The 19,806-nt window shown below is 28.8% G+C and overlaps 1 protein-coding gene across 5 annotated transcripts in view; it reads right to left on the bottom strand.

Annotated features, from left to right (window-relative positions):
• The window catches only part of LOC142326262 (protein cueball-like), a 46,551-nt gene extending 27,068 nt beyond the window's left edge, over positions 1-19,483 (bottom strand). The window contains exons 1-6 of one of the 5 annotated variants that reach the window (XM_075368590.1): positions 19,345-19,472; positions 12,793-12,882; positions 7,385-7,533; positions 5,605-5,775; positions 3,107-3,236; positions 405-567 (exon numbers count right to left, since the gene is read on the bottom strand). In XM_075368590.1, coding sequence (XP_075224705.1) covers positions 405-567; positions 3,107-3,236; positions 5,605-5,775; positions 7,385-7,477 — 557 coding nt within the window. In that variant the 5' untranslated portion in view covers positions 7,478-7,533; positions 12,793-12,882; positions 19,345-19,472. Of the gene's footprint in view, positions 1-404; positions 568-3,106; positions 3,237-5,604; positions 5,776-7,384; positions 7,534-12,792; positions 12,883-13,826; positions 13,959-19,344 lie in introns of those variants that run through there. The other 4 variants (XM_075368591.1, XM_075368588.1, XM_075368592.1 and 1 more) reach the window with 4 other exon arrangements.
• Between the last annotated feature and the right edge of the window lie 323 nt (positions 19,484-19,806).

Genomic DNA, 19,806 nt, shown 5'->3' with positions numbered 1-19,806 from the left:
GATAAAATTAATCAGTAATAGAACTAAAAACACCAGCATGAAAAAATGTAAAACTGTTAATGCAAATATCACAACTAACGGGTACATTAATATCATATCTGAATAATAGTTCTGTATCTTGCAATCACAAAATAATATGATATAAATAAAAAAATTAACGATTCACTTTCAAAATAAAACAATACTTACGATGCAGTTAATTTATAAAGTAATTATTTTATAATACATCATTAGAAAAATACTAACTTCATATTAATATTTCATCAGTGATGAAGAAACAGTTCTAAAAGATCTGAAAATGTATGTATTTCCAAGTATTTAAAAAGTGTTTTATTTACATGCTAAGTCCTACTTTTTAATGAATAAAAGTTTTGAATTACATACATTATACAAATTATACCAACCTTGACAGTTTTAACATGTAACTAACATACTGTCGATGCTCATCGAGTTGACTAATTACACTATCAACATTAAAATAAAATGGCATAAGAAATACTGCCATTATTCGTGCTTTTATTATAAGAGGATGAAGACTTGTCTGATCAATATATGGAATTTCAATACCTGCAACACATGTAAAGTATATTAGAACATAAAAATATACATCATTATCTATTAAACTTTTAGATTTATTAACATTATTTCAATTCATGACAACTTAGACGTAAGCTTATTTCACGTTTTGTTATTTATAGCATATATTAAAAAAAGAAAAACTGAATTACTATTAATAAAACTTTTCAATAATAATAAATCGGTAGTTTCATATTCTTTCACAAAAAAATTTGATGTGTACATGAAATGATTTCCTTTTTTTTTTATTTTTTTTTTAAATTTCCGGGTCCACAGTTAAGAGGATGAGGTGAATGATTTGTAGCGTGTGAAAATGCCATGCCTGACCGGGATTCAAACCCGGTACGTTCGGGTGAAAGGCCAAGACACTATCACTTGTGTCACGGAGGCCGGCACAGAACTTCTTTGTACGCCTATTAAATTACATATACACATTTTTTGCTGCACTTCATTTAAACTTACTTCATTTGAAAGTGAGATACGATTCTCCAATTCTTTAATAAAGCGGACAGTTACACAATTGCAATGTGGTGGAACCAAATTGCATCACATTTTTTGTGCTGTCCGTATCACTATTTTATATATAATGATTTTGTTTCACATCACTCAAGTAGTTATGCGATGCAAGTGAGAACGTGTCGGATCTGTAACCGTGCACACATCAGTTCAAATCCCAACTTCACATACATTTTTTTTTATAACTTAAATATATTGATTTATTAACAATTATTAACCGCTGTAAAAATTTTTGAATTAAAATGAAACGTACATAAAATTCTATTCCACTAATAACTTACGATTATTTTCATTTTTATTTTATTATTGTTGAATTATTATTTATTGTAAAACTTTTTTTACAAAGTTAATAATTATAAATAAATCACTGCAGTTAAATTAAAAAAAAAAGTTAAAAAAATATAAGTACATGCAGTCTGATTGAAACCGATTTCATTAATTAAAATTTTATTTGGCTATAATTCTGGAATCAATGAAAGTAAGTACCACTTATAATATACCGTTGAAAAGCTCTCAAAAAAAAACTTATTACTAAAGTTAAGAAAAAGTCCAAAATCCAAATTTTCTGGATTCACCCCAAAACTAGTCAAAATGGATACTTCCGTTGAAATCTGAAAACCGAAATTTTTCACGATCACAATCCTTCCTTTACTTCATACAAGGAAGTAAAAACATTCCCTTCTTTTTAAAATACGGCAAATCTGTAAACAAGAATTCTGAAATAATGGTTAAAGTTGTGAAAATGATTCTTAAGTATGTATGTAAAAGATTCTCACCCATCATACAGCCAAGTCTGGGCTGTATGATGGGTGATTAAACACTTCCCGACAAAAACGCTGCAGAGGCTTTTGTTACAGCTGCAGTGTGCGGCCGAGCATTGTCATGGAGAAAGACAATGCCTGATGAAAACATTCCTCCCCGCTTAATCTGAATTGCCCTTCATAGACGTTGAAGATACCTTTACACCTCTTTGCTCACATGAAACGCTAGCTAGGAGGACAACATTTTGGCACAGACATCAAGCTGCAGAGCAGCGTAGAAACATGGCTGAAAACACAGGCGGTGACGAAGGTATTGGAAAGTTGGAACCACGCTACGACAAACGTCTAAATCGGAGTGGTGATTATGTAGAGAAATAGTGTAACTATGTAAGTACTTGTTACAAATAAAAAAACTTTTATTTTCACTGTGGTATTAATTTTGTGATCGATCGGACCTTGAAAAAAAAATAACCCTTGTATTTGCTAAGTTATACTGCACAATCCACGTTAAAATCTAGTTTTATGTAAATATATTCTCTTTTAACTGGATTTGAGTGTCCAAGTTACTGCAATTCTTTGGATTTTGGAGCTCATCATTATCGATACATTTTATGATCGGTCTGGACAATAAAAAATGTTTACTTTTAGAGATAGTTGGAAAAGAAAGATGAACATTTTCACTGGTCAGAGCTGGTGACACGCATCATTTTTGTGGTTCTATGTATTTTAAATTATCCTACACAATAAAATTAACACATTTTCTAAATTATCACATATTCGTTGATTATCACATATCAACGAATATGTGATAAAATAATAAAAAAATGCATAATATTAAAAATGCATATAAAAAAATATGCATTTTTAATTATATATTTAAAAGAACTTTTCCACCCGTTCATTTGTCCACAAGAGAACTTGAACGTATTTAAAAAAATAAAATAAAACTTTGTATCTTAATTTTATTTAAAAACCTGAATTTTGATCCGTCTAATACCTGAAATGATTCAAACAAAAATATTTTTTTGCTTATAAGAAACTGATTTTATTACCCGTAACTGCTTCTTCTGTTTACAAGAACTTTGTACTTTTTCTGCATCGGTTCACTCCAGTACAAGTAATAAATTAATATGAGATAGGCTCAATCTCAGAAATCAGCTGAGCAAATACTGATGTCGGATTAATTGGATTTTTGTCTTAAGAAGTAATATAATCTCAAAATAAAGAATACATAAATAATTTAGCTTCCTTACCGTATTTCCTTTTGGTAATCACCATGAGAGCATAAAGTGACAATCTCCACACAAAATTGACAACTTGAGGATCACCAGGTGCCAACATTAATGATGAATTTAAAGGAGTAACCAAATTATGTTCTGTGATCTAAAATAAAGAATGACAATTATAAGAATTATAAAAATGACAAAGAATTAACAAAATTATACAATTATGTAAATTACACATTGGTATAATAAGGACAATAGACAAAATACAAAAATATAATTTTTTACTTTCAAAAATTACATTTTGATAACTTTTATTAAAAAAGTGTATCATAAAGTTTTCCCCCCTTTTGAATGACAAATATGCAAGCATTTTTATTTTTATTATAAAATGTACCCTGATATTCAGTTAACAATCACATCCATTGTAACAGACTACATGCTACGGTGAATGGCTAACTTTTACAAATGAGATAGCGTTTTATTCTTCAAGCTGGAATTTGAGTATCTTGCTGAAGAGTTACCAAATTCTGCAAATTTGTGGGAGGCTACTTGTCCAATCTGAAAACAGTTTTTAAAATACCACCTAAATGTGGAAAAATACTTCACCAGGGAAAGTTCATAAGGCTTTTCTTGGCCCTGGCATTAAAGCTCACTTGCTCTTCTGTTTCTGCTCTAAAAAGGCAACAGTATAAAACTTCTTTTAATGGAAGGAAGGGATGAGATGAAATTAGTTCTCATGGAAAGCTAAGTGAATCAGTAGAATTTTAATCTTCCTGTGACTAAAACAAAATTTGTACTTCTAAAAGGTACCGCCTGTACTTTTACTTCGAAAGGTAAAGTACCTTTTAAATTTTACCTTCAATATTTAGTTATGTTGCTCTACTTCCCCTGTAAAAGAGTTCATGCTCTTGCTTTGAAGTCAAAGTAAGGTTTACCTTCACTTAATGAAGATATATGAATGTGAGGTCTTCATGCCAAACTGAAAGGTGGAACGCCTGTAATATCTTTAATACAGCCTGTTCATTCACGAGATTTCATCCAACACTTAGCGAGGCATAACCCTGTTGTATTGAATTTATGGAAGTGATCCCATCAAATTATATTTTGAAATATGCTGTCCTGCTCTAAGAAGACTTAGAGACCATATCATCCTGAAGCTGCAAAGTCAGGTAAACTGGTATCTAATTAATAAAGCATTGTGGCACAAGCATGCTTTGGTGAATGAACTGTGTGAAAGTTTCTCAATAAAGTTACAATGATCAACTATATCAGTTTATTTAGTGAAACCCTTTGTTGTATACAAATATGGCCTTACACAGCAGGTAATATTTCCGGTTTATAAACATTTTTCTTATTAATTTCTAGAATTTATTCAGCCCTATTTTGCCAGAACATAATATAGTTGTGATGGCATATCATCAATTTTTACAGCTTCATATAGTTAGGATCTTACAAACCTGCTCAGAATTCATATTCCAGTACACTCTTCTCTAAAATGATTAACTACTTTCTTCTTCTCAAATTCATAACATTTTTCCCTTCTGTATAAACCTACAAGTTTGTTTTTATATACACATGTATATTATTAGATTTTAGATCAACCTCTAAATGAAACAGAACTTCTCTAGCCTCAAAATCTGCATACAGCTGTACAAAGTTTATTCAGTCCTAATTTGCCCAAAAGGCATAGTAATCAGGGTCAACCATTAAATAATGATCTTTCTACAGAAATAAATAAAAAATATATTTACTCATCACAGCAGAATGTTCTTTATTTTTCTACACACTTACAATTCAAATGGCATAACATTGTGTCATTAGTTTTTTATCCTTCTTTATAGTAATCTATCAATAATTTGTCACTCAGCTACACAGTGAAAATAATTTAGACCTCTCATGATTTTTAAAGTAACTGTCATTTTAAAATTCTTTTATTCAGTAAATGGATCAGTAGAGGAGAATAGTACAAAACATTTTTGTCATATATTAGTATATAACCAAATTTTAATAGTATTATGCTATTACTAATCTCCTATTTTCTTTTTCTTCTTCCAAGGAAAATAATGTAAGTACTCCTTCTTCATTTGATGAATACATTTTCCACAACCATTGGGATGGTATTGACACTGGTATGAAAAAATTGTGGCTTAAATACAGGTACACATAATTTTTCATTGCCACTACATCTTTAAGAGGTGCATATATTTTGTGATAGTTTGTGAAAGATCTTATTCTGAAGAATTTATTTTATATAAAGGGACTGATGCAAGTCCAAGACATATTAGAAATAATGTCCTCATTATCTACAGATCCACTACAATTAATGGGGAGATACAAAAGCACTTAAGCATGTCGATGCTTACTGACTAACATTTTTTTCCTAAAAATAAAAAAAAGATTTCATCTAAATAAGAAAGAGATTACGAGATATAATAACTAAGAGATTACTAGTGCAGTTTTTTGAAGTTTGAGATACAAAAAAGAAATATAAATAAAAATAATTTTTGAAATAACTACACACTTACTTCATTGATAAAAGCAATAAACTTAGCAACATCTGATCTAAACTTCATTTCATCCTTCCTACTGAGACAAGGCCACACTAATGTTTCTTTACATTTCGCTGGATAAATTATATTTAGTAAATGATAGACAACTTCATTAAATCCCATTTTATTTGGAACTGCAAACATTCCCTAAAAAGAAAAAGAAAAGTAATATAAGATTTTAAATATGTGTACTTCCAAAGATCAAATGGTCTTTCAAGTGAATTTTCTCAGTATTATATGCCACAGTACAGTTGTTCTGCCCCCAAAAAAAAAAGTAGTAAAAAATGTTTTTAAGAATGTATCACAACACACTGCTGAACCTCAATCCAGGATAATGATCGCACAATCACTCATATCCAGAAGACATTTTTACCCTCAACAATAAAACAAACCCAACTACCTACATATTTTACCTTATCCAAAATAGACAAACACAGATTCAAAACACAAATATCCTAATTATTCTTAATATGTCTTGATGCATGTTGTGTAGATATCCTAAGTAGCATAAGCATATAGCATTTTGTAGATATTATCCAAAACAGACGTTTGTGTCAGCAGATAATTGAATGAACTCGCAATAACCAAAGAAATGAATAATTGTTAATGTTTTCAGGAAAAAGGTAAATCTTTTATACACCACAAACAAAATACCCAAGATCCACAAACTAAAAAAGAACACATCAGTCTAAAAGTATAAGTTTAACTGCTTCAAATGCACTGAATACAACTGTGTAACTTTTTTTAAACAAGTGCATCAGAAGTTGTGGATCTGTCAATGGCCTCCAAGGTAGCCTGACTTAACATCTTTTGACTAATTCCAGCGGAAATCATTAGTATATGAACAAAAGTATAATACAAGAGAAGAGTTGGTTAATAGAATTCTCTGTGTAGTACAACTAATACAAAACAACCCAGTTCAAATGCACAAAGCCACCAAAAAGATTGTTTGTTGATTGTTAGTAAAAATTTGCCACATTTTGGTATGTTTTCTTTTTATTAAACTTCTAAATTCCTGTATTTGTATTTAATTAATGTATCCTGTAATTTGTATTTAGTTTCTGTGGACTATATTCACACTATTTTGCTCAGAATAAAATTTTCTACAACTTTTATATGTTTACTAACCATTTAACAAGATTACTTACATGTTATGCCAAACATAGAATAATGTATTTTCAACATAAAACATCTAAATTTAAACCTTAATTTCGTTCCTAATAATTACAGTCTGGGTTAACTTTTTACCCAAAGTAAAAAAAAAAAATCAGATGACATCTTTCGCCAGCCAATACTCACCAACGAAGGAAGCACTTCTGAACGTATGTTTATAAGAACTTTCTTCTTATTTTCACCAGTAGAAGTTTGTTACATCCTTTGTGAATCACTCTCTCTCCACTCACACACACACACATCTATGTAATTAACATGCCTTAATTTTTCCAATCTCCTGTAATTAGTTTTAGCTTAACACACAATCACGTAAATGTTGCTAATAATAAATGTTGCTAATAATAAATGTTCCATAAATATTTTCAAAAATATAAGAAATAAGCACTGAATTCATGAAAAATCATTCTCATGAATTCAGATTGTTGTCACAAAGTTAAACTTGTCAACTAGCTGATACCCAATTAATTATTTTAGGCCAATATTTAAGACCTTAATGTAGATATTAAGTGGCTATTGAACTACAAGATATAATTAGTAATAGTGTGTGATATAATTAGTAATAATGTGTGTGAGTATTACTTACCTTTCTGAAGACATTTTCTAAGCCAGGATTAAATGGAACAATGAAACTAAGCAATGTAATATTATCATGTATTAGTTCATGCGGATTATTCATTATTATATTTATTCCGTTATATATATAAGTAATTAAGATATTCAACTGATATTGTCCTAAAAAAAAGAAAGTTGTTCACAATAGGAAAAATTAGCTATTACTGATGAAGACTAATCATTTATTTACTACAACAGGTTGACACATAATTATAGTTTCATGATGTTACATGAATTTTACAATGTAATTAATCAAGCTGAACAAATGATAAAATAGCAACATATAACTTATTAGATATATAACCTTATTTAAAAAAAAAATAAAAATATTTTAAAAAAAAAAATAAATATATTTTTTTTATATATATATAAATATATATATATATATATATGTATACCAACTTAGCAAAAAAATATTACATAACATTACAGTACTGTATGTGTGACTAGCCACATAATGAAAAATTTTTTTAATCTTTTAATATTTATGACTACATATTTTTATATGTTATAATTTTAATGGTTGAATTTAATGTGTGATTTGGAAGAAAAAGTTAACTGATGATGAGGGAAAATATCGAAAGTGCTATTAGTAAAAAATAATAATCCTTATCAAATTCTGTACTCTGGGTGGCAAACGGTTTTTATACTTTTGTCTGTCTATCTGTCCGTCCGTCTGACACAGACAGACGGACAACTAAAATTATACAATAATAGTAAATACAACTAAAATTAATAAAAATAATATCTCACAGTTGTTGTCAAATAAATAAATTTAATCACAAGAAAGGTTTTCTACATTTTAATAAATTACCTTAATATACTCTTCATACAAAGAATATTAGAAGGAAATAAATTACAAAAAAAAGTCGATTGTATTCTTAATTGTTAAAACCCCTAAAACTTAACTTTTTGAACCGTAACAGAGTTCCCACCGAATTCTAAGAATCATTTTTCCTGACCAATTTAGTAAACATTTCCTGACTCTCATAATGTTATGTTACTGCTATTTACTCCACAAAATATATACATATTTTATTTTTTTACAGCCTCCACCATCCCCACAGCTGCCCAACTCCCGGCTTTTTTTATAATTACATTAATTTTTAATGTTTATTTTTCAATGATTTTTTAAAATATACATTTAAAATTACGCTATTTTTTGTGATAAATTGTTTCAGTAAATTACACTGCGAAGTAAAAAAAAAACAATGACAATATTTAATAAGTTTCTTGCAAAAAAACAAATATCATGGTAACTAAAAGTAACACAGATAAGAAATAAAAGCTAACAAAGCAAGTTTTAAAAATAATTGGCTTGCACCTAAGATTGTTAAAAATTTTTTCACAAAAACTAGGCTACATTATTTAACAAAGTAAACAAAAAACAATATTTAATAACTTAATTTGCATAAAAATGCGAAGAAACACAGATTTCAATTTAACTGAGAATATATGTACAACCACAACTTAAAGGAAAGCTAAAATCACTGTGACTAAAATTAACAGAAAAGAAAACTGAAACAGAACAAATAAAAATTTTAAAAGCTACACCAAAATCTTCACACGAACTTAAGGATAACTTAATTTGTACAACAATGAGAACCCACATAAACTCCGCCTTAGAAACATCATCTTTATAAAAAAATAAGTAATTGTGTTGTCATTTTGCACAAATGAAGTCAAGGATTCAATTGTATGATTTACTACTGAAATGCTATTACTCTGATCAGAAGATCCAGGTAAAGAACACACAGATGTATTACAATCACCGTTCTCACAACTGTTGATCAAAGTTTTAGTCTGTTGATTTAAAGAGATGAAAAACTTTTCAAAAGCTAAGAATTCCTTATATTAATTATTTTATTATGCTGGTTTCTTTTATTGTGTGAAGTTACTGCCTTTTGGACCATACTGCCCAGCCCAAAATGTTTTTTACACATCTAACCAACTTAATTTTGGGTGTAAGTTTATATCTAACCAATAGTCATTAAAAAGTTATTTTAGATGCCATTTAAAGCAATTAATAACCTTAAAAAAATATAAAAAAATTCACGGTGGTTGAGAGAAATTCCAAGAAAACTTTTAACAACCTTTAAATTTTCCAATGGTAACGTTATGTTAAAATTTCACCAGTGAAAAAATTAACTGCAATTTGGAAATTTCTGTTTTTATATAAAAGAATAATTGGAGAATGTAAGTAAAAACAGGACATGTCAATGGCTACTTACAGCACATAGTTGCAATGTGCTGGGCGATGGGGTTGCCACTTCCTGATGCCAGGAAAGTATAACAAATACATTTTGGCATTACTTAAAAAATACTTTAATAACTAACATAATCTTAATTTGGCAACAAAAATGCAATTCTATGATTTTTCTTGCAATATTTCCTGACTTTTTCCAAAAATTCTCGATTAAATCTATATTTACTGCTTGTGGGAACCATATGTAATTTATAGTATAATAATTGTTATTTATAGTATTTAATATATATAATGTAAATAGTTATTTATTTCATTTTTGTAATTATTAATGTACTTATTAATTTATTGTAATCAAATATTGTCTGTAGTTACTTACTTTTGTGATTACTTATTTCTATTAATTATGAATTTATAACCGATTAATTAGTAACTGTTTTTAGTTGTACTAATTACTTTTTTACTAACACACGAGCACTTTATTTATCATAATATATGACAATTGTTTCCAAAATTTTTTTGATTCTCAGTGCCCTTATCGATTCCAGATTTTTTGATGGTACCCTTGTCAAATTTTAAAATAACCAATCTTTTGGAAGGGTTAGGTAAATATAAATATAACAACCTTTAAATTGTAGTAATTTAACAAATTCAACTAATATAATAATTAGTTTGATGGATGAGCTTGTTGGTTGCTGCATTTTGTCAAATTGTGGAATTAAACTAGCCACTTCCTTCTACACAATGACTTGCTCGTAATACTTGGATTTTATCAAGGCAACGGTTGAAAATCCAGCTTTTCACAAATAAGAAGTCACAAATGGAATTAAAATTTTCTGGGCTATACAACTTTACAAGTGGGTATTCATCTTTTACTGACATTCAAAATGCAATTAATTTCACACTGCCAAATATTGTTTTCAACATATTATGACAAGACAACTCGATCAGATTCTCTTCTTCTGCACGAGTAAATTTAAACGGATCTGGAATTCACGCAAATTCATCAACATAATCATTCTGAAAATATTTCTCAAATCGTTGATAAGCTGTGATAAGTGTTTTCAAAAATGGATATCATATAAGACAAATCGACTTCATTGGAGGTCAACAAGTTGTAACAGGGAGAAACATTAATTGTCTTCATCTTCATTAATTTTACTTTTCCGCGCTTTAGTTTTTTTTATAAAACCATACAGAATGACCACCATCAGCACAGACACCAACATACATAGTCTACTCCACCATTCCAAACTGTTTTCGAATATGAAATTATCAAGAATCTTCTCAAACAAGCCTTGACTCTGCACAAGCAGTGATACTTTAACAGAAGAGAAGGTCTTCTAGAATGTTAATACCATCTATAAACCGCATATACCAAATCAAGTGAAACCATTATTATAATTTTCATCTGTGGCCTAATGCAGATTTAATAGAAAAATACCTTCCCTTTTAATTTTTCAATTAATCAATTATCGAGATCCTCCACTATGAGCTGATTCTGTATCTGATGATTTTTACTTTTGAAAGTAACTTCCCAACAGACTTGCTGATCATAATCTTCACAGACTAGTAGAATGAATTCTGCGATTCTATGTGCTACCTAGTAAGGTGCTAGCAAAGTACCTTACTCCTACCTTCCTGCAAAGTAGTCATGAGATTTACTATGTTGGGATAAGTGGCTTCTAAAAGGTGTTTCAACTTACTTGGTAGCATGCAATCTAGTTACAAAATACTATCTCCAAAAACTAATTCAAGGTTAAAACTGTGCAAAACTAATATATATTTATTTATATATAAACATAAAATATCAGAAAATTCAACACTAATGTCATGTCATCTAGAAACCATTTACAAAGGCTTCTGTAAACAGTAACTAAGTAGTTTGCACCAACTCCACTAGATGCTGCATCCTGTGACACTGAATTGAAAATAAAATTACAAATTTTGAAATATTCCACGGCACCCCTATGATAAAAGTTGCAGCTTCCTAGAGCCACAACTTAAAATTAAAAAAAAAATTATTAATAAAGTTACTGCTATTTCTTCTCTTAACATTTTTTTAATGATATGGTCATTCAAATATTTTCAAACTAATACAAAAATGGTAGCAGTTTCAAAGTAGCATAAAAAATAATAAAAATAAACAATTTCTGAAGAGACAAACAATAATAGGGAAATGCAAGAAAAAATAATAGAGCAGTAGGCATTTCAATAATACATTACATTAATATATATGACAAACAAAAATAAACAATTACAGATTAAACCTTATACATAATTTCATTTAGTATTGAAGGAAAGGTAAATAAACTCTGACAAAGTTGCATATAACTAATATTGAAAGTTTTTTAGTGTATTTTCTTGCTAGTTATACAAGTATTTTATATTATCTTTACTACTATATATTCTAAACCGTACATTGTTTTGTATACTATAATGGATCAAAAGTTGAGACTTTAGTCATGTGTTACAAACTGGCAACATTTGCATATTTTACGTTATTATAACTACATTAACATAAAATGTGCAAAGTCTTGAGACATTTTTTAAGTAAGAGGAAGCAATTCTTGGGATTAAAAGTTGCTGTTTATGTATGTTTGTACAATAACTTCCCAAATATTTATAAAATTTGTCAGGCTCTATTCCTTCCCAGAAGAAATACTTCATGTACAAATCTTGCCATGTTCATTTGCATGGCTAGATTGTACCAAATGTTGGTCCTGTTAAATGAATGTAAGAAGTATATTTTAACATTAATTGATATTTATTTCCACAACACATAAATAAGTAGAATGTTTAGAAGACCTGTGCCTATGATCTTTATGAATTAATTTAATACATACATTTGAATTATAAAATAGATTGACTATATATAACTATTACATCATACCTGAATAGAAAAATAAGATAAATAACCGTTTATGTTTAGGATCTTACATTTTGAATGAATGCGCTCCAAATCTGAACTGAACAATACATGTCAGAATAATCTATATTGTGAGAAAGAAGAAAATTATAGGTTCATAGTATTCTTACAAGAATAAAGAAGAGATAAATTTGATTTCATGTTTTAACACATCCCTAAAAATGAAAGTTTTGTAGAAAAATTAATAACTATTTGCTAAATTTTCATCCTTAATTCTTAAGTAAAGGTAAAATTCCTTCTCACTTACTTCTATTCCTTTATTTGTAGAATATATTGCTTTTAATTGCACAACAGCACTACTACAAATAGAAGAGAGAAATTTACATTTCTGTGAGCCCTGGAAAAGATAAAAATTGATGCTGTGTGAATACTATATATTACTGATTCATAAAACATCTAATAATGTAATGCAGAAAATTGTTATTCCAATTTACAACATGTAAGAGTAATTGTATAAAAAATCAAATTAAAAAATACAACACTGGACGACAAAATATTGATTGCTAATAACTGATTAAAGAACACAATTCAATCAATATTTAAAAAATTACAATTTTATTAAGCTTAGAAAAAAAAATTTTTTTTTTTTCTTAGATGTAATAGGTCTATTAATGTTTGTAACTCAACTACCTACAAAAAGCTGAATTTATAAGTTACTCCTGATCAATACATAAATAGCAATTTGCTTTAAAAATCACAAAATTCATATAAATTTACCTTAAGACTACTAAGACACCAAATTATTTCTACTAATTTCTTTTATTTGCACAAACACATTCATTACAAAAATCGCAACTAAATATGTAAAATTATTATTTAACCAAATTATACATGCACTAACAGAAAGTTTAATAATTTGATGAATAAACAGAATAATACAATATCAAATATAATTAATCATAAACACAAGTTTGGAGCAGATAAGGTCAATACCAAAGATATTTGAATTTAACGATAACAAAATTAACATTATTAAACATGCATATAAATTTAATATACCAACATTAAATATGAATAAAATTATCAAAAATACCATTATAAAAAATTGTTGGCAAGCTGAACTTTCATTTATATTTTATTTATAAAATACTAACGGTGCCACGTTATGAAAATTTAACCTAAATTATTATAATTATAGGGCACAGTTCGTTTTCATCGTAATTAATTTTTTTGTGTATACATTTTAAATCATAAAAAATTGCTTTAATAAATGGATGGAGGTATTAACTTAAAACTAGAATACTAAGAATTTAAAAGTATCGATGAGCTACTTAAACTTACGACCGATTTCTCATAACTGATCATTAATTGTTAGCATTTGACTACTTTATGAAAAATTCAAATAATCCAAAGACTGCTAAACACAAATCACACAGATCTTAACCAACAAACATTACTTGCACACTATTTCCTGCTAAAACAACTTGGTTTATAAAATTAATTTAAACGTAAAATTGCGATATGACATTTGGAACAAAGTTTGAAGTTAGATATCAGAAAATTGAAGTATTAAGTAAAACAACTCATGAAATCATAAAATCCTTAGTAAAGATGATCAACAGTAATATTTTTATTGCGTAATAATTCATCTTACAACCTGTTGTGAAGCATTATAACTTACGAAACAAAATGTCTTGCACTCAGAAATATATATACAAGTTTTTTTCATAAATACTGTTTTTTTATATAAATTATTTTATTAGATTGCATTCTACATTCTATTATTTTTTAACTCTTTAAAATATATTGTATCTAGTACTTCGATTCCAAAAACCACAGTCTCTGTAAGCTGGCTCTCTGTGTAAAACAGTGGTGGGAAATGGAAACAATCTTGTAGTTTAATTACCGGTCTGTACGCTGTGGTCGAATATGAGTGTTTTGGAAACCTTCCACATATTTTAATTTAAACATGCCTCTATCACAGATCTAACTGCGGTAAACGCTTTTGGTTACAATTATTAAATATTGAGTTTATTTTTATGAATTTGTACGTATTAATTAAGATTTACGTCATCTTTAAAAGAAATTGCAGTATTCAGAGTTGGTCTTGAATGCTATTACTTTAAAAAAAAAACTTCATTATATTTTTAATAATTACATAAACGCGTTAATTTAAATTTCCTTTAAATTTTTCAATAGATAAACTATTAGTAAATATAATGATACTAAACATTTTAATGATTTAAATTTGTTTGAAAAAATCATCCACCTTTAAGACAGAACAATAGCATAACTTGTGCTTGTCTGAAACTCCATTGAGATGAATGCACACAATAGTTAAAAAATAGTAAATGCCTTTGTCTAGTATTGTAAAGTTTTTTTGGATGGATGATAGTAAAAATAGATGATTAAAACTAGAATAATTAAAAACATAATAGTCATGGTTATGACTTGTTTTATTCAATTTGAACAGCTGTTTACACACATCAGTCACACTTCATCTTTTCAGTATTTTTAAACAAGCTTTTTAATAATAATATTTCTATTAAGTTATACCTAAATGCATGTTGAATGGATTGCTCAACCGAATGAAGAATCACGTGAGGAGGTAGTCTGCTATTCATTGAACTGTGCTTGTAGTTATTTGTTCACAGACAAGAGACTTTTTTTTATTCAATTTGATCTACTTAGAAGAATACTACGAATAGGTATAAACATTAAACTGTAACGGGTAATTTTAATATTAACTAGCTGACTCAACAATGCTTTGCTATTGCTAGATTTGATTTATTATATAGATTAAATTAACACAATTTAAAGTTTGATAAAACATTGAACATTACGGAACTTCATAAAATTTAACCTTTCCCTTTTTCCCTTCTCCTCCGTTTCTTCTCACGTAAATAATATATATTCTGAATAAGAGCCAAATACAATTTTTCGAAATATCTAGAGCCCAGCGTCACCTAGCGGGTCCAAACTAATTCAGAAACCTTCACAGGCATGCGCACAATTCTCCAAAGTTTCATCGCAGCCGTGTTGAGTGGTATAGGAACGCAAACGGGACAGACAGACAAACATCCGTTCTTTTATATACATATATATATATAATGAAACGACTAGTTTAATAAAATAGTATACTATATTATTTTCTATATATTTTATAGAAGCAAAATGGCAGCTTTCAAATAAAAACAATTTCAGACAAACCACATTTTTTATTCATTTCAAAATAGCTGGTAAAAATTATTAAACAGATGATTTAGAACAAGATTAATTAAAAACAATTAATTAGTCAGACTAATTATTAACTTGTTTTATTCAACTTGAACAGCTGTTTAACAATACAGCAGTCATATTTCATTTTTTCAATATTTTTAAACTAATCTCTTCTAAACTAATTATTTTTTATATAAATATAATTAATTTAATTTTATAATTAATTTTTCTATAAATTTTTCCCATACAATCAGGAGGCCTCTAAAATCGAAAATCTTTTATTCAAAATTTGGAAATTTTGATGCTTGTCTTATTTTGGTAATAATCATATCAATAAATAAGCTTCCTTGATACTTCCGAATTTCAAAAAATTCGGAAATAAACTAATTTTGTTAAGTATTAACCTTATTTAAGAGATTGTGAAAAAGTTAGGTTTTTGCAATAATAAGAATTTCACAATAAGGTTTTCAGAATTCAATGGAAATATCCATAGTATATATGTACCTATGTGCATACGTATACATCTCTAATAACTCAAAATCGATTAACTGTAGGATGTTGAAATCTCGGATTTAGGAATTTTGTAATATCTAGCTGTGCACCTCTCCTTTTAATTGCAATCGACTGGACCAAAAATCTCCAAAAAAGCTCAAATTCAAAAAATTTGGATTCTGGACTTGCCTTAACTGCAGTAATAAACCGTAACCGAGAGCTTTTCAACGATATATCATAAGAAACTTCTGAATTAATTTTAACATTTAGCAGATGTTTAACAGTAGATACTGAAAGTCTCTACCCCTTTCTGCAGACCAAATGTTCCCTGTATTTGAAAAACTCAACTGGAGCAGATGTCCCAGGCAAAGACATTGCAAACTCAACAGAGTAAACTGTTCGCAGCTACCCTGTCTTTGAGTGAAATTCATTCACAGTTCGCCTTTTCAACATCATGTAATATGATAACCGGTTTAGAAAGTTTCTTTTTCAGAGTGATGAACAAACATTCTGGTCTCTCGGATCAAAGAAGTTTTTTTATTTTTGTGTAGCGAATAAAATGTTGTCATTTCTCAATTTTCCTACAGCTAAAGATTCTTTCTTCATGAAATCATACACGTAGTTTACAATTTCGCGCACCTGTCTTTGAAGTTTTTTAACTATTCGCACGTAAACGAACTACTTTAAAAAGTTTGAATGGTAAACCACGATTAAAAACTTTTTATAAAATATCGTATCGTACATCGATTAACAAATACACGACATGCCAAAAGAACCGTAGAACTTAACTTTATGTATATGGAAAAGCAAAAGAAGAACAAAAATAAAATGAAACATGTCACTTTCTTAAAACTGTAATTACACAAAAATACATTGCTACTAAGAGAAGACTAACCATGGTGTGCCAGTGTTAGAGAACAACAGAACAGCAGTGACGTATGCGGGCTGATTATCCAAGCTCGCTCTTTCTGTATTGGGGGTTACTGTACGTTACGAAATTATTAAATATTAATGCAGTATTGCACATTGTTGATCAACTGTTATTATACTGCCAACTTTGAAATAATAATATTTCAAATAATTTGTTGTACTTCTGTCATTAATAAAAAAAAAAAAAAAACAACAAAAAACTATTAAATAAGTACTTTACTCACAAACGTAGTAATGTATTGTTTTTAAAAATAATTCTAATTTTTTTTACAAGTTTTGTTTAAAAGTTAATGTGTTTTATTACCCACTTAACAAAGTTATTGTACATCAAACATAAAAAACAGGGGGGTTTTAACCCAGTTTATTGGTTTTCATCCCAGATTTCTCATAACGTAGTGCAGATACGGTTCTGGGATCCATTCTATTCTATATTTCAGTTCAAAAATCACCAGAAATCACTAATTCTGCCATTTAATTAACGTTCTAAAAATTTCAGAACTACCTCATTTACCGAGAAATCCGAGCGATATATTTCACTAGCAGTAACTCGCTAACGAAGCATTTTAGGACATATGTTTATATATGAATTTTTTTTCATTATTTTTACGAGTAGAATAGGTTACGAAAGTCCCAGGAGAACATAATCCAACAATATTTGTAGTGCTTGTGTGAAACATAACTTAGTTAAAATCATCCTGCTGACGTCTAACCCACCGGGTTGGTCTAGTGGTGAACGCGTCTAACCATATCAGCTGATTTGGAAGTCGAGTGTTCCAGCGTTCAAGTCCTAGTAAAGTCAGTTATTTTTACACGGATTTGAATACTAGATTGTGGATACCAGTGTTCTTTGGTGGTTGGGTTTAATTAACCACACATCTCAGGTTGGTCAAACTGAGATGGTACAAGACTACACTTCATTTGAACTCACATATCATACTCTCATACTCACATCCTCTAAAGCATTATCTGAAAGGTAATTACTGGAGGTTAAACAGGAAAAAGAAAGAAGGTGGTTTCATGTTTAAACCTAAATCAGCTGATTTCGAAGTCGAGAGTTCCAACGTTCAAATCATAGAAACACGTTACTTCTATACGGATTTGAATACTACGTCGTGGATATCGGTGTTCTTTGGTGGTTGATTTCAATTATCCACAGATCTCAGAAATGGTCACTGTACAAGACTACAATTCACCTACACTCATACATATCATCGTCTGAAGTATAATACCTGACTGATTCCCTGAGGCTAAAAAAACCTTTTCTTAAATTTTACCTTTTATTACCTTTTTTTCGCTGACAGGAAAAAAGGGTAATTTCATATTTGTCTGAATTTAGAAGGAATTTATCAGTGGTTGCCCTTCATAGACGTTGAAGATACCTTTACACCTCTTTGCTCACATGAAACGCTAGCTAGGAGGACAACATTTTGGCACAGACATCAAGCTGCAGAGCAGCGTAGAAACATGGCTGAAAACACAGGCGGTGACGAGGGTATTGGAAAGTTGGAACCACGCTACGACAAACGTCTAAATCGGAGTGGTGATTATGTAGAGAAATAGTGTAACTATGTAAGTACTTGTTACAAATAAAAAAACTTTTATTTTCACTGTGGTATTAATTTTGTGATCGATCGGAACTTGAAAAAAAAATAACCCTTGTATTTGCTAAGTTATACTGCACAATCCACGTTAAAATCTAGTTTTATGTAAATATATTCTCTTTTAACTGGATTTGAGTGTCCAAGTTACTGCAATTCTTTGAATTTTGGAGCTCATCATTATCGATATATTTTATGATCGGTCTGGACAATAAAAAATGTTTACTTTTAGAGATAGTTGGAAAAGAAATATGAACATTTTCACTGGACAGAGCTGGTGACACGCATCATTTTTGTGGTTCTATGTATTTTAAATTATCCTACACAATAAAATTAACACATTTTCTAAATTATCACATATTCGTTGATTATCACACATCAACGAATATGTGATAAAATAAAAAAAAAATGCATATAAAAAAATATGCATTTTTAATTATATATTTAAAAGAACTTTTCCACCCGTTCATTTGTCCACAAGAGAACTTGAACGTATTTAAAAAAATAAAATAAAACTTTGTATCTTAATTTTATTTAAAAACCTGAATTTTGATCCGTCTAATACCTGAAATGATTCAAACAAAAATATTTTTTTGCTTATAAGATACTGATTTTATTACCCGTAACTGCTTCTTCTGTTTACAAGAACTTTGTACTTTTTCTGCATCGGTTCACTCCAGTACAAGTAATAAATTAATATGAGATAGGCTCAATCTCAGAAATCAGCTGAGCAAATACTGATGTCGGATTAATTGGATTTTTGTCTTAAGAAGTAATATAATCTCACAAAATTGACAACTTGAGGATCACCAGGTGCCAACATTAATGATGAATTTAAAGGAGTAACCAAATTATGTTCTGTGATCTAAAATAAAGAATGACAATTATAAGAATTACAATAAGAATTATAAAAATGACAAAGAATTAACAAAATTATACAATTATGTAAATTACACATTGGTATAATAAGGACAATAGACAAAATACAAAAATATAATTTTTTACTTTCAAAAATTACATTTTGATAACTTTTATTAAAAAAGTGTATCATAAAGTTTTCCCCCCTTTTGAATGACAAATGT

Source organism: Lycorma delicatula, chromosome 6 (genome assembly GCF_047948215.1).
Source record: "Lycorma delicatula isolate Av1 chromosome 6, ASM4794821v1, whole genome shotgun sequence".
NCBI lineage: Eukaryota > Metazoa > Arthropoda > Insecta > Hemiptera > Fulgoridae > Lycorma > Lycorma delicatula.
Note: the sequence above shows the minus strand (reverse complement) of the source record. Positions and strands in the feature narration are given on the sequence as shown.